This window comes from Canis aureus, chromosome 14, assembly GCF_053574225.1.
Source record: "Canis aureus isolate CA01 chromosome 14, VMU_Caureus_v.1.0, whole genome shotgun sequence".
Taxonomy (NCBI): domain Eukaryota; kingdom Metazoa; phylum Chordata; class Mammalia; order Carnivora; family Canidae; genus Canis; species Canis aureus.
The window spans coordinates 49987720-50003790 of NC_135624.1; the positions used below are offsets into that span (position 1 = coordinate 49987720).

General features: G+C 35.6%; 1 protein-coding gene across 4 annotated transcripts in view; it reads right to left on the reverse strand.

Moving 5' to 3' along the window:
* Positions 1-2424: 2424 nt before the first annotated feature.
* Positions 2425-16071, reverse strand: part of CHIC2 (cysteine rich hydrophobic domain 2) — a 60769-nt gene continuing 47122 nt past the window's right edge. For 3 of the 4 annotated variants that reach the window (XM_077848038.1, XM_077848037.1, XM_077848036.1), the window contains exons 6-7: positions 7068-15912; positions 2425-2877 (exon numbers count right to left, since the gene is read on the reverse strand). In XM_077848038.1, the coding sequence (XP_077704164.1) occupies positions 15862-15912 (51 nt within the window). In that variant the 3' untranslated portion in view covers positions 2425-2877; positions 7068-15861. Of the gene's footprint in view, positions 2878-6619; positions 6653-7067; positions 15913-16071 lie in introns of all 4 variants that reach the window. The other variant, XM_077848034.1, reaches the window with a different exon arrangement.

Genomic DNA, 16071 nt, shown 5'->3' on the forward strand with positions numbered 1-16071 from the left:
AGCCTTATCAATGATGGACTGATTGGGTCCATCCAATCATTTTCCCCAAAAAGTCCTTCAATAGCTGCAGGGTGGAGTTAAAATTTCAGCACTATCCCTTCTTCCTTTTCCGGCCTTCTCTTGATGCTTCCTTGTAACTTAGTAATTTAACACATAATTACTATGCACCAGACCATCTCCCCCTATTTTCCAGGCATGCAGAACCCGTTGTTGTGAATAGTGTGTCTGTTTGCAGTTGACACACAGTGTTGTATTAGTTCTGGGAGTACAACGCGGTGACCCCACAACTCTCTCTGTCGGGCTATGCTCACAAGTGTAGCTACCGTCTGTCACCACACAGTGCTACTACGGTGCCCTGGGCCTCATTTTCTGTGCTGTACCTTTCATCCTTGTGCCTTACTCATTGCTTGACTGGAAGACTGTAGCTCCCACCCCCCCTTCACCCAGTTTGCCCATCCTCCCACCTCCGTCCCCCCCCTCTGGCAACTGTTCCCTGTTATTTCTCAGAACCCCTCAGGTTCTTAATGCCACGCATTTGTATCTGTCTCTGCGTATTCCATTAAGTTTCAACTGATCCTTTAACATCACCTTTCACTGAACTTCCCACCCAACACAAAAAGGTATTGCCCTGTCGTGGCCTGGCCTCGCCAGGTAGCTCCCTTGACCTTTATCATGTCACAGTACGTGCGTAATCCTCCAGCCTCAACTCATCAGAGGCAGGGCGATGTTATTTCCTTCAATATCGTTTGCCCTTGGCACAATGTCTGCAAATGGGCTAAGCCTAATATGCTGCTTGAACCCTTCCTTCACCAAACCAATTTAAAGTAGGACTCTATTAAGAACAGTTCGATTTCATTGGAATGTATTTCTAGCCCTGTAACCTGGCATGCAAATCTACATTAATCAACCAGTAAACTGCATTAGCCACAGTGAGGGGCAATGGTTTTCAGACTATTTTCCTAAGATCTACTGTGGATTGGAAAATAATGTATTAACTGGATTTTTCTGTCTCACTCAGGAAGAGAAGTTCAACAGATCTTTAGGTTACAGCAGCATCATCTCTTAGAAGTGTGCTTCAATACACTTTAAAAAAAAAACAACATTTTATTTATTCATAGAGACACACACAGAGAGAGAGGCAGAGACACAGGCAGAGGGAGAAGCAGGCTCCATGCACCGGGAGCCCGATGTGGGACTCGATCCAGGGTCTCCAGGATCATGCCCTGGGCTGCAGGTGGCCCTAAACCGCTGCGCCACCGCGGCTGCCCTCAATACACTTTTTTTTTAAAGGAAGTCTTCGTCTGCTATTCCCGGCCACAACTTACATGATTTGAATCTCTTTGATAACTGATAGGAAAATAAATACTAATAACTTAAAATTTAAAAAACTCCACAATGTAATACAAATATTACCTTATGGAAGAAAAACTGGCAACTTCTTCTGTGCCTTCTGAACTTTGAACAACAACAAAAAATGATGAAAGTTTTCTTTAAAGCTGTAGTTGTTGGAAATGACAAAGTCATGTAGATAGCGTGAGGCAACTTATTTCGTTTACTCGAATGTAATGGACAATCCTATGAAGAAGAGTATGCTAATGGCAGCATTTAATAGATTTGACATATTGAGCTGGACTCCTTTGCTTTAGGAAAAAAGATTCGATAATCTATTTTTAAACGGTTAAATTGGAGTCAAAGAAAACACGCTTGAAGTGGCATTAAAATGACAATAATAAATTTGTAAATTTGCTTCCCACTTTTGTTTTTGAGAAAAAGGTATCTTAGAAAGGCAATTTTGTGAGTAGATGGATTTGCTGTGATAGTAAATTCGATCTTGTTTGAATTATTTTTGACATTCCCTTGGATTTGTTTTCAAAACTACAGCAATTAGATCTGGCAGTTTCAAAAAGTTTAAACCTTTTCATGTTGAAGAAAGCAAAATAAGCATTTTGTCAAAACAAACGTGAAAATAAAACTCAAATTCTGAAATCTACATGTTATTCCAAGGCAGAACTGTTTAGGATCTCTGGTCAGCGCTTTGAATTATTTAGAAACAAAAATCATTTTTCATTTTATTGTTTTATTATTTTTTTAATAAAGATTTTATTTATTCATGAAAGACACACAGAGAGAAAGGCAGAGACATAGGCAGAGGGAGAAGCAGGCTCCAGGCAGGGAGCCCGATGTGGGACTTGATCCTGATACCTCGGATCACGCCCTGAGCCAGGGCCAGGTGCTCAACCGCTGAGTCCCCAGGCGTCCCTATTCTTTCTGTTTTAAACTATTTCAATATTTCTCCAATTGATTTTAGACATCACTCAAAAGTATACTTAGGACAAATTTTAATATACTATTTAAGTTATCTGTAGGTTTCAACATTGCTAGCCCCGTACTTCATCTTCCTGTTTAAATAAAACATCCTCCAGGTAATTTTGAATGATTTAATGAATTTCATTTGTGATTTTAATACAAATTCATTCCACGAATGCAATCTTGATAAGTAAATCGGAGTAGTTAATGGAGGAACCACAAAGATGACCAAGATTCTTCATGTTTTCTCCTTTGTGTCTGAAAATGTGGCATTCAATTATAACACATTTGAAGCACAGTGACAGGGGCTCCATACTGCTGGAAGAAGTGTTAAGAAAGACAACTGTCAGAGTTCAGTAATCTTACATCAAAAGGCTGTATCTTCACTGATGGCTGCTTCTTCAAGAAGAGAACTCCAGTACCACACTGTCTTGATGATCACAGTTTTGTAGTGCAATCTGAAATCTGGCATTGTGATGCTCCCAGCTCTGGTTTTCCTTTTTAATATTCTCCTAGCTATTTGGGGTCTTTTCTGATTCCACACAAATCTTAAGATGATTTGTTCCAACTCTGAAGAAAATGGAACAGAATAGAGAATTCAGAAATGGCCCCTCAACTCTATGGTCAACTAATGTTCGACAAAGCAGGAAAGACTAACCACTGGAAAAAGGATAGTCTCTTCCATAAATGGTGCTGGGAAAATAGGACAGCCATATGCAGAAGAATGAAACTAGACCATTCTCTTACACCAGACACAAAGATACACTCAAAATGGATGAAAGATCTAAATGTGAGACAAAAATCCATCAAAATCCTAGAGGAGAACACAGGCAACACCCTTTTTGAATTTGGCTACAGCAACTTCTTGCAAGATACATCTATGAAGGCAAGGGAAACAAAAGCAAAAATGAATTATTGGGACTTAATCAAGATAGAAAGTTTCTGCACAGCAAAAGAAACAGTCAACAAAACTAAAAGACAACCTACAGAGTGGAAGAAGATATTTGCAAATGACCTATCAGATAAAGGGCTAGTATCCAGGATCTATAAAGAACTTATGAAACTCAACAGCAAAGAAACAAACAATCCAATCATGAAATGGGCAAAAGACATGAACAGAAATCTCACGGAGGAAGACACATACATGGCCAACAAGCACATGAGGAAATGCTCCGCATCCCTTGCCATCAGGGAAATACAAATCAAAACCACAATGAGATCCCACCTCACACCAGTGAGAATGGGGCAAATTAACAAGGCAGGAAACAACGAATGTTGGAGAAGATGTGGAGAAAGGGGAGCCCTCTTGCACTGTTGGTGGGAATGTGAACTGGTGCAGCCACTCTGGAAAACTGTGTGGAGGTTCCTCAAAGAGTTAAAAATAGACCTGCCCTACGACCCAGCAATTGCACTGCTGGGGATTTACCCCAAAGATACAGATGCAGTGAAACGCCGGGACTCCTGCACCCCGATGTTTATAGCAGCAATGGCCACAATAGCCAAACTGTGGAAGGAGCCTCGGTGTACATCGACAGATGATGGATAGAGAAGCTGTGGTCTATGTATACAATGGCGTATTCCTCAGCCATTAGAAACGACAAATACCCACCATTTGCTTCGATGTGGATTAACTGGAGGGTATTATGCTGAGTGAAATAAGTCAATCCGAGAAGGACAAACATTATATGGTCTCATTCATTTGGGGAATATAAAAAATAGTGAAAGGGAATAAAGGGGAAAGGAGAGAAAATGAGTGAAAATATCAGTGAAGGAAACGAACAAGGGGTGGTGGAAAGGGAGGGGGGAGGGGGGACAGGGGAACTGGGTGACGGGCACTGAGGAGGGCACTTGACGGGATGTGAGCACTGGGTGTTATACTATATGTTGTATACTGAACTCCAATAAAAATTTTAAAAAAAGAGAGAACTCCAAACTATGTAAGTTTCTGAGAGTGCTCCAAGCGTTCAAAGGAAAAGCACATCCATAAAAGTATTAAAAATTCTGTGATATTTTGAGGCTCATAGTTTTATCAAAAATATATCTAAAACTGATTTTTTTAATAGCTACTGAATTTGCAAACTATACAAGAACAAGTTCTGCAATGGGAGATCCTGGTTAAAGGGCTTCCAGTCAAGAAAAACAGCTTTAGATGTTGTAACTTCCTGCAGCTGAATAGTTAACACATTTCAAATTCGTATGATACACGATTTTCTTCTTCAATCACAGCCTAGAGTCATAATGTCATCATTACTGACGCCGATAACTAAAAGTAGGGCCTTTCCTGTCATTTCTCAGGCACCTGCTTGTCAATTATTCTCAACTGGCAGCCTGCTGGACAGCCGGCTCCCCGAGCAGAGTTCTTAGTTCCAACATTGCAATTCATTACGCTAGCCAGCCACTATTTCCTCCACAACCCTTTCAAATTCCTTGTAACTTCACAGAACTTCCCAAAGTAGAATATGTTTACAGGAATGACAAACCGAAGTTGAATAATTCTAATCTCTAGTGAATATTAACTGTCAAACATTCCATTTCTATATTGTCACTCATTATCAAGACTGTTGATTTCCATCCATGTGGATGCAGAACTAGAGTGGCAAGTCTATGGAAAATTGGCTTACTACATAGCTGAGCAATGATGCTCAGACTACACTTCATTATCCTCAAGCATTTGTTACCTAAGGGAACATTACACGGGGTTTATGTGCATAGATCTATAGAAAATGTAAAGTAGGGTTCACTGAAATTAATGTTGCTACACATTACAGTGAGCTCACACTTTAAAATAAAAAGGGAAATTAATGGTAAGGAAACAGGATATAGTTAAGTTAGCATTACATTATTCACTGTTTGCTTGGAAAATGCAATGAGAACACACACATACAAATCAGTATTTGTAGACCTGCCTTTGTAATTTAAAATGTTAATGACATGTAAATTTTTTCAATACAAAATTCATGAATGTTCATCTCTAGGCTACATTGTGTCCAACCTTGTTGGAGTCCTTTTTTGATTTTATTAGTACCAAAAGTCCCTCATTGTCCATTTCTCTTCCATCTCACCACCACCAAAGAAAATACACTTGACAATCACAATCAGAATGGTGGCAGTAAAACATAAAATAATTTTAATTTACAAAACAACACACCCCTTGCATTTTTTTGTAACGAAATCAAGTTTTTGGGTTCCAAGCTATTCATCATGAAGAGAATGTGTTTAATTTGATGTGAAGTTGGCTACCCAGCAGTCTAGTCAGGCCGTAGAATGTTTAACTCAGGGCCTGGTAGGCTGCCAGCCATTCTGAATGTTTTCACACGGACCAGCAATAAATAATTAAATGTCTAAGTCACAGTTCTCAGGTTGGGCAGTAGATAGAGCTAAAATCTCCTCACTTCTGGAGATTAAAGATTGGGGGAATTTTTTGGTCCAACAATTTGCTTCAGGAGATACTCTTGTAGTTACACAGAATCAGTTTTGATAATGCTTTCTGGATTTCAAAACGATTACTCCTAGGATTTTTTTAATCACTGAATTTGCAAAGAAGACTATTTATAGCACTTATTGCAGGAATGACCCCACATTTGTAAACTAGAGTTCCTATGTCTGGTTTTAGTCCTGGTGCTGTTGCTAACCATCTAGGATCGTAGACAAGTGACATACTTCCTAGGTCATTATAAGGTTAGAATGGGGAGGGAATTTCAAAATATAAAATACTTTCCTCTCCTCCCACTTCTAATGGGGGTGGGGATATAGTCATGTATAGTTGAAAAAACAGACACACTCCCCAGTTGATTCTAATGCATATTCCCCATAGGACACCTTTGGTGTTTCTTCAGCTCGGAAATACCACATTTTTAATCAATGGATGTAAGAGCAAGAGCCACTACTGACAGACCTGGAAGAGAAGTTAGTGTTTTTCTACACACATCCTTTCTTCAAAGCTCTTTTTTTCAGCCTCATTGTTGGTAGTTTTGATAGTATTTACAAGCCTGCCATGCATTTACAAATAACCTACCTCATCTTTGCCCTAAATAAACAAAAGAAATACTAGTCAATCAAGGCAGAGGTATTGATTTCTTACACTTGCATTCTTTTATAAAATAACCTTCCAGCAGGTTGTCGTATATTACATACAGAAGACTAACTAAGAAGAGTTGGATTTATCAGAAGTCTATAAATCTTAGAATTCCTCTGATAAATGTTACCTATATTTGGAAAATAATTTCACAAAAGTTTCTGGTACATGTTGGATGCTCAAAGTAAAACTACACTGCTTGTGTTTTGCCTACATGAACAAAACAGGTTTGCCTACCTCTTAAGGTCAGGTTGTCCAAGCACAGGAATTCTAAAGTTTAAAGTAATGTAAAAGTCACTTTCAATGGATTAATACCAACATGGGGGTGGGGAGGGGGGAGGTTGAGCTCTCAATATAGAATACAAAAATACTATGTTTCTCACGTCTCACTACCTTTCACCTATTAATTAATAATTAATTCCTAGCTATTCTCCTCATTCTTACAAATTCTCAATTTCAGGTTATAGCGTGGAAGAATGGTAGAATTAATACAGAAACCACTGACAAATACAGTCACATATGCCAGGCTGAAGATATAAATTCATCCCTATACTTTTCAACTTTAGTCTTTAAGCTATAGGTAATTCATATTAAAAGCTTTAAAAATATTACAGGAAGGAAAAAAAAGCCATACCCAGAAATATGGGTATACCACGATTTGGAGATAGAAGACAAAAATTCTTACCAGATTTAGTCTGCAAGTTGGGATTTTATCTATGAAGCACAGCAGTTGACACACATCTTCTGGGAAAACCATCTAATGAAAAGGTACTATAAACAGAGGAATTAAGGATTTCCTTTTCAAATGTTCTTTATAAATTTCATATTTTCCACTGGTAGCAGAATGCCTTTGCAAATTTATGCTTCTTGCCCAGATCATTCAACATTAAAGAACTATTAGAGTTTTTACTGATGTAATTAATTAATTGTTTTGACAGAAACAGTCATTTCTTGTCTCCAAATAATGCAAGCTTGTCCTTTTAACACTTGAGATACTTCCTTTGTGATCAATTTTAAATTTGCTCAGACTTGTGTAGCAATATTCTTCATGGTTTCTACATTCTTTTTGACAGTTCTAATTTAGAACGTCTAAAAATTTTTCAAGTTTTATCAGTGCAGTATTTGTGCTGGTTAAAAAACAAAACAAAGCTAAGCCATGGGCATTAATAGGAGACTGCCTGAACAATGTACACCACTGAAAGCGTAAGTAGGGCTGTGCCACAAAGGTATCCCTTAGCACCTTCAAGGTACCGCAACCCAAGCAAATCATTTCACTGGTGCAAGATGGGACTCCTTGCCTTCTCCTCCCACTCAGAATGTTTGAGTTTTACGTAAGTGAAGAGAGCCTTTGAAGTCTAGAATAGGATACCAAACAAGGAGCACAGAACCAAAACCTTCAATTTAACAATCTAGTTAACAACCTTCTCATCCAGTGACTGACATACCAACAACAATATTTGAATATGCTAATCCGCACAACCCAAAGAACTGGTTCATCCAGAGGGCTTCCTTTAAAGGACAACTAAGGTCATAAGGTATAGAAAGTCTAGCCTCACTCATGCATGAAGAAGAGTTCAAAAAAGAGATCTGGGGGTGAGAGAGAGAACCATCTCTTTGCCACTCGAGACAAGAGTTTCTCATTTTTAAGGGCCCTGTGTTGGTCAATGAGGTAATCTGTGGTATGCAGCCTGGGCTCCAAAAAGTGGGTGGTCTCTGCAGAGGGAGGTGCTCACTCACTCTACCTCTGGCCAGAGCCAGTTCCTGCAGCTGGACCGAAGGCAGCCCACAGACTACACTCGGCACATTTCTTCATTTCTCACTTGAGTGCCCTTCTTTAGTTCCCTTTCAACTGCCCACTTTATATCGGCTTCATTACACCACCGCTCCATTTGTAATGTAAATTGGGAAACTCGGGGAAGTTTTTCTTTTGGCCTTGTCTACGGAAGAATACGGAGAGGTATTCAAAACGTATTAACACAAATCAATGGCACCAATAAAAGCAAAATCTCCTTAGCAACATAATCTTGATTGCAAAAGGAGAACTGAGAGCATTTAGCAGAACAGTGGCCCACATGGAATACGCATTTGTCTGGAAGAATCCAGCACAAAGCCTAAAAGAGAGATTTTGAAAAAATCCAAAATTAACTCACAGGGAACAGTTACTCTTTTTTTCAAAAGTACACAATTGGCTACATTAAATCTATCGTGTGCTTTTGGCTCAGCAACATTGTATCACACCACTTTGCAAACTGAAATTACAACACCCTGCATGCTTCACATGAGTTACAGGGTGTTTTTTGTTTGTTTTGTTTTTTGAGGTTTTTTTTTTCTTCCTTGATTTCTTTAGTAAAGCAAACAAAAAAGTCTCAAGAAATATTCATCTCACACACAATGCAAAGAAAATTGAATGGCTATCTAACAATATCTAAGACTGTAGGTACAAAAGGTTGGGCTATCTTTTTAGGCTTTCTGTGCTGGGTTCTAAGATAGTAAAGCCTGCCAGCGGTAATGGCATTTTTGCCTGGGTCTCCATTTGTGAAAAAGGAAACTGAATACACTTCTGAGAACTCTCATATTTTGTCAGAATGAAAATAAGAAGTGAATGAAAGAACAGGAATCCTGAAAATAAGGAATCAATTCTTTTAAAACTACAACACTGAGATGATTCGAGGAGACAAATAGTCCACAAACACAAAATTTCCCTTAGTTTTTAAATGGTTCAAAGAGAATTGTCCTTTTGTATTTTAACTAAAGCAAACCAGGTGATGGGGGTGAAGGCATCTTTATTGCCAACCATAAACTGAGGTACAGTTTAGCTTAGAATGAAGTATGTGCGCACGTGCGTGTGTGTGCACATACACGTATTTTTCCCCATATACGTGGAACTACTTCTTAAAGATTTGCACTAGAATCTGGGTCAATCAAGTAAAATGAAAAAGTAAAAGTGTGTTCGACAAGTAGTTATTTGAAACAATACAACAGATAAACTCTAAATACTGCCAAATATATGATGTGTATTTACAGTAGTGATTAGAATTCTTTCTGCCACCCCCTGAAAGCTTAAAAACCAGTGCTAAACCTAAAAATAGGGTTCTCAGATAACTAAGAACCCTATTTTAAAAGCTGTATTGGCTTTTAAAATTTAGGGACAACTTAAGATCTTTGGTGAAAAAAAGACAATATGTAAGTTGTATGTTTTTTCTATTTTTTCTAATTATGTGCAACTTATGAATACATAAATACAAAATTTCTTTATTATGCATGGTTCCTAGCCTCATATTCATAATGTCAATTATTTTATCTGCAGATATTTGTACAGGTCATATCTACGTAAGTATTTGTGTATGTATTCATTCATAAGGTCATTTTGACAGACATCATTAGTTTGGCCAATTTCTTTTAAAGTAATTTAATCTCTACTTAAGTACTAGGCTCCCTTTTCCAACTTCACCTAAAATTGGCTTAAAATCTTATTTAATATAGTATAGTCTTTAAAGACCAAATGCTGTAAATTAGCCCACATTTTAGTTTCAAGCACAGAATCATGCATTACAACCAACTCACTTAACAACAAAAACTCAACTAGCCAAAGCAAGCAAGCAGAGAAAAAGTAAAAAAAAGTCCCCTACTTCAAATTAGAAATCCATTTGTTTACTAGGAAAACCCTGTCAATTAACATTTGATTCTTTTTGATTCATTTTTTTTTAAGACTTGATTTTGTAAGACTAAATATATTGCAACCAACATGGAACCAAAAACCAAACTACCCATCTACATATTTCTTCACAATTATGAAGGCCAACAAATTTTTATCTAACAACAAAAAGTCTTGTATGAGATGTTTGACAATGGTGTTAATTTCTTAATAATGTAAAAAATATAACATATACCTTTAAAATTCAACTGTATATTTTACCAAAGTTATTTTCATTTTTTAAAATGTTACTAGACTTACCTGAATGTAACCAGAATTACCTGAAAGCAAATAGGGACCTTATCTTGGGTCTACATAATTAATTACTCACCCATCGTAAGTTTCTGATTATTTTATTTGAAAATTATTCCATGCTTATTAAGGATATAGGAATAAATTCCAAAAATCCTTTAGTGTTTTTTAAAAATTGTCACACTTACATTATAAAAGATAAATAAAAGAATACTTTATTCAAAGTAGCCTCCCATTATCTTCTCAAAGGACATGATAGCAGAGGAAGACTATCTAGAACAATATTTTTTCTTTCTTTAAAAAAAATAAGTTCCATTGTCATACATAAAGTATAAAAGGAAGCATAAAGCTGTGTGCAATTGCATAATTTTGCCCCTTGTAAATCAAAGCATAGGATAACAATGTAGTTATTTCTCTCACACGGTAGATTTTCAGCATACTGCTTTCCAATGTCTACCTTGCTTCCACTGCCAGCTTCATAATACTTAGCTCCTCTGAGAGGACAAAATGTCATTCATTAGCTCCAACAAATGTAAAAAGAAATAAGAGACTTTAAAAGAGCTTTGATAACTTCAGTTAAAACAAACTCCTATTTGTGAAGACTTCATGGCAATGCAAGGAGATTATTGTAATTACCTAACTAAATAAGCTGCTACTAGGAGAGAAAGGAGTTGGTCTTTTATTAGTGCAAAAGGTTTCTTGAAGGAGTAGAATCAATCCTTCTAGAACATTTTAAATCCGTATAGTATTTATGTCAAGAACTGGAACCAGTTATACTAAATTACAAACCAGCAGGAGAGAGAACAGGAGAGGAAATCTGAAGTTTGAGAATGTCTTATGGTCCAATACAGTAGCCAAAACATTGATCCATTACTTGTCTTCTCTTAAAGGCTGGTTGATGCTCTTTAAAAATAAATACATAAAATTCTGGCTTATCTGCCAAAATTAAGAATGCCTAGTATGGTTAATTTATTAAAATATTTCTGAGATAAAGAGCTGAGAAAGCAATATACTCTCTTTCATAAAGAGAAAAAAGCAAAAGCAGCCAACTCTCCAATTCAGCACCATGTTTATGAAGTAGAGGAAATGCTATTTAAGGAGCGGGCATGATTTTGCTTAGGTATCTGTAATTATATCTGAAAAGGTCTTATTAGGAAGATTATTTCTCAAGTATTTAATGTCTATGTGATTTTTAAACATGCAAATCATTACTATAAATATAGGAAGTACTCTCTAATTTTAAATGCAAAATTTGATAGTAACTCAGGTTTCTGCTATGTAAATAAGTCAAAAAGCTACTCATTCACTTCTATTCTTATATAGACCTTAGTAAATAATAGCAAAAAAAATTTTTTTTTAAATATGAGGTAGTCATAGTATCTTCCTTTTGTGGAAAAAGATAAATGCAAAGAAGCCAAGTAATTTGATAATTTTGCAGAACATCAGAAATAACTTCAAAATCAGGATTAGCATTCTAAATTTCTATCTTCAGTATTGTCTATTAAGGCTACAAACAACCTCTGTTGTTTCAATTCACAATGATGGCAGGAAGGGGAATACTGCTCCCTAGTACACAGAATTATGACTACTAACAAACATAAACAATATTTAGGCTTCTCTTATATTACTATCTAAAAAGGCTCTGTAAAAGTACAGAACAAGATGATAACTCAAGTTTCAACTTAATATAAAAGGTATGTTCACATTTCAACTTAATATAAAAGGTATGTTCCTAAAAATAAGAAAGTTGGCAATTATATCTAAAAGTATATTTAACACAACTATTATGGGATAATTAATAGTTTGGTTTAGGATTGGCCTTAAGCCTATTCCTTCTGCCATAAGACTAGATATAAATCAGCTTTCTTCAGAAATGGTGGTTTGAGAAGCTCCACATGCAACCGTCCTATTATCCTCTCCCTGCAACGTCTGGACTGATAAGGTCTGTTGAAAAGGAAAATATCAATTGTACCACTGCATCAGTGGGAAATTTAAGTTAAGAAACTTTTAAAATGCAAGTACCACCTTAACAGAATTGAGAGTGTCACCCATTAATCACTTAATGTAACTAACTCACTTTAATTGGCCTTCTAGACACCCAGCTAAGAATGCAAAAGAATTACCATTTGTACTGTGAGCTCTGGGGAAGGAAGACAAAAGGCAATGTGAACTATGTCCCTGTCTGGATGAAGACTGGACATCAAGAGGGCAGCAAAAGGACCCAAACTACTTCAGTAGGATAGAGAAGACAAGAGGGTCCAGGACTAGATGTTGGAATTCAGTCAAAGACAGTTTTAAACAGATTGTACTTCTGATTTAGTACTACTGACCAATACTTAAACCAAAGCAAATATTTACAGTGAAAATCAGGCATGCAGCTAAAGGTTATAAATGCAAAGCAGAATACCATAAAAGTTAAAACAGTCTACGTACATAATGTTACATAAGACTATTGTAGTTTGAATGCATGCAACTGTGGGTCCAGCTGTACAGGTTACTATTAATATCATTCTTTTATAACCCAAGATTGATTTGGAATGTTGTCAAAGTTTTATACAGTTTGCCTGTGTCTACTAATATAAAGAAGCAATCAGAAGTTGTCTACAAATAAAACCGAAAACCATGGAGAAAGTTGTAGTTCTTCCTGATTTAAAATTGTTCAATTATAAAAGTAGTTTCTCTAGTAAGAAAAGAAAATCATTGCTTACTATTAAAAGTTTGAACACGTTTTGAGTTTCAGCCAAAATTACATGTTTATATTTCAAATTAATGGAACCTAGCCTTTAATTAAAGAGTCTTAATAAAGCATCTATGACCATTTTTATATGAGTAAGGTGAACCTCTTGTGAGCAGGGCCAGTATCTGCCTTAGAAACTAAATGTGTCACTTGAGTTTTACTTATAGTCTTTAGATTCTAGAGTACATATTTTAAGCCAGATATAAAATAGTCATGTGTTAAAATAAATAAGCTTTGCAAATAAATGTTTCTCCACAAGAATGATGGACTACCTGTAAAACGCCAGTAATATATAAACAAAGTTCATTAAGTTATTCACTTAGCCTATGTAAATCCTACACATATAATTCTATACGTACTCTGTAAAAATCTATACTAGATTTTCTGCCAATAATACCTTTCTTTGGCCAGTTTTAAAACTACTTACGCTTCATATCTCACAAACTTTAAGTCAGAAAACAGGAACTGAAGAACAATTATCATTTTAAATACTTCCTTTGACTAATGTTCATACAACATAGGCATCTCTGACATTTCTAATTTCCAGTAACATGGGAACTTAGATTCATGAATCAAGAAAAGATAAGCCAGAGGGCTTAACTAGGGGCCACAAAGAAAAGACCAAACATGGAAATCTAACAGCTCAAGGCGTAGCTGGCTAATGGCAATGCGACATATTAGGCATTCCTGGTTCTTTTCTACATATACATTAGAAATGTCAGAGTGTACATTTCTAGGGGCCCTTAGAGCAACTGACATACCTCTCAAAATCAAAAAAGCTTTAAAAGGATTCCTATACCTAAATACTAACAACTACAAAAATTATCTTACTGCTACAATATTCTTTGGGGAATGATTTTTAAATTGAAATTTCCAGAAGACTAATAATAGGAGAAAAAAATTATACCTAAATAGATACAGTTGTTCCTATAAAGCTGATCAATATGGTACCCTACAAATTTACAGAATTTAGGACACTGTGTTGCAGAGTCTACAGTTATATTTTTCTGCTCTTTCAGAATCCAGAGGCAGTTGGCCTTCTCCAGACAATAATCTTTCACACTGAAACCATATAGGAATACTAGTTTTTGAATAGCATTACCTTTCAGTTCCACTACTTGAAAGTGGTAGGACACACCCTGGACACAAGGTCAATAAAGCGAGAAGTACTGGAATTATTTGTACTTTGAGCTCTTCGTAGGAAAAGTGGTTCATAAATTCAAGTTGCGAAGTGTTTTGGAGGGCAATGGAAGCAATTAATTCTCAAGTGAAAAAAAAAAAAAAACCAAACCACCCTAGTTTTTAAGATAGTTCCTAATGTCCAATATAAGATATAGGATATAAGATATTAGAATCCAACTGTTCAAATTTATATAGAATTACAGTACTTTGGAGAAGTACAGAGAAATACTTTTAAAAAATACAGGTATATAAATTAATGAAACTGGTATTTAAAAGATTTAATACAAGGAGAAAAGATATTGTATAGTGGTACCAATTCTTAATACAAATTAGTAAGCATAGTTTATATAATTTCAAAAGTTATTCACATTATTGCTAGATACCACAGCTGTATGGAACAAGTTTTTGACACACATTAAAACTTGTATAATGCCAGGTCTATAAAAACAGAAATTTACACATAGGTCACTCAGAAATTTAGAAAGTTTTAAAACACATGGAGATATGTACAACCAAAAGGAAAGAAAAAAAAATATGTATGTGTATAGTTAAAAGAAACAAACTAATCTGAACTTATATGTCACATTCTCGATCAAAAAAGTATACATAACTGGACAAGTGGATTAAAACAGTACTAAATATGTCCTCCATTTCTTAGTAATAATCTGTTCTAAGTATCAATGGGATATTAAACACCAGTTTACTTTTAGTTCTAGAACTTTTGCTTTCTTTCAAAAACTTTTCAGAAACATAGCCATTTTACAATTATGTTAGATTGGGAGAAATATTTTCCTTAGAAATTTTTTAAAGGAGTATTTCCATACTTTTCTATATAAGATTTGATAAACGATAAAAAATAACGCAAGTAAGGCCATTATTATCATCTTGATCAAAAATATACACAGATTGTAATGCTACCGTATTTTGTGATCCTGAGCTCTAGTAACCATTAGGTGCATGCATACCATTCATTATTTGTCTATTCTAATAAAAATAATTTAATCCTGCCTTATTACCTCTGAAGACAGAAATACTTTCAAATTTTTTTTGATAGGTTTTCATAATGTTAGGGATATTTCTGCTGTAAACAGAGCATTAGGAATTGTATGGGAAGGGATGTGTTAGGTTCAAAAAGCTATTAAAGAAAACTTATTGTTTTAAAATAACTATTTTAAATTTTAAAAGGAAGAAAAATAATACAAAGAGTGTGCTTGCTAGAATAGATAAGTAGAGCCTTACAAAAGTGTTCTTCTATATTATGGAATTAATAAATAAAGGACTGTGTGTACCTTGGTGAAAAATAAAAAAGGCTGGCCACTTTTTATGCTAAGTTCAAATGTATTTTTTCGATAATACAAAAAAGTAATCCTTGAAAATCAGAATACATAACAGAAAAGAGCACAATAACTTAAGTATTAAACATCTGTAAGAAATAACTTGCAAAGTTTGACAAAAATGCACACTTAGAACATGCGGTTATTTAAAAAAACAAAAACAGAAAAAAACACCACACGATTCTGTAGAACCAATGTTATGTCACCACCAGGAGAGCACCAAGCAAGGCACCATTGGAAAGACAACATACTTGGAAAGTCTCTATAAATAAAGTAAATGCTAATCTGGTCGAAAAATCGGTGTCTTTGGTAAAAATTCTATGAGGATGACCTGTAGAAGAAGAAAAAAAAGTTTTAAAAAAAGATGTAAATGGATTTTTATCTTAAAAAAATTTCAGTTCTATTTCATCACTTACAGCCATTTTGATAGTGCCCCTGAAGCAGAATGTATGCAGGGATGAATGAGGAAGGGAGCCAGAGCTAGCATCTT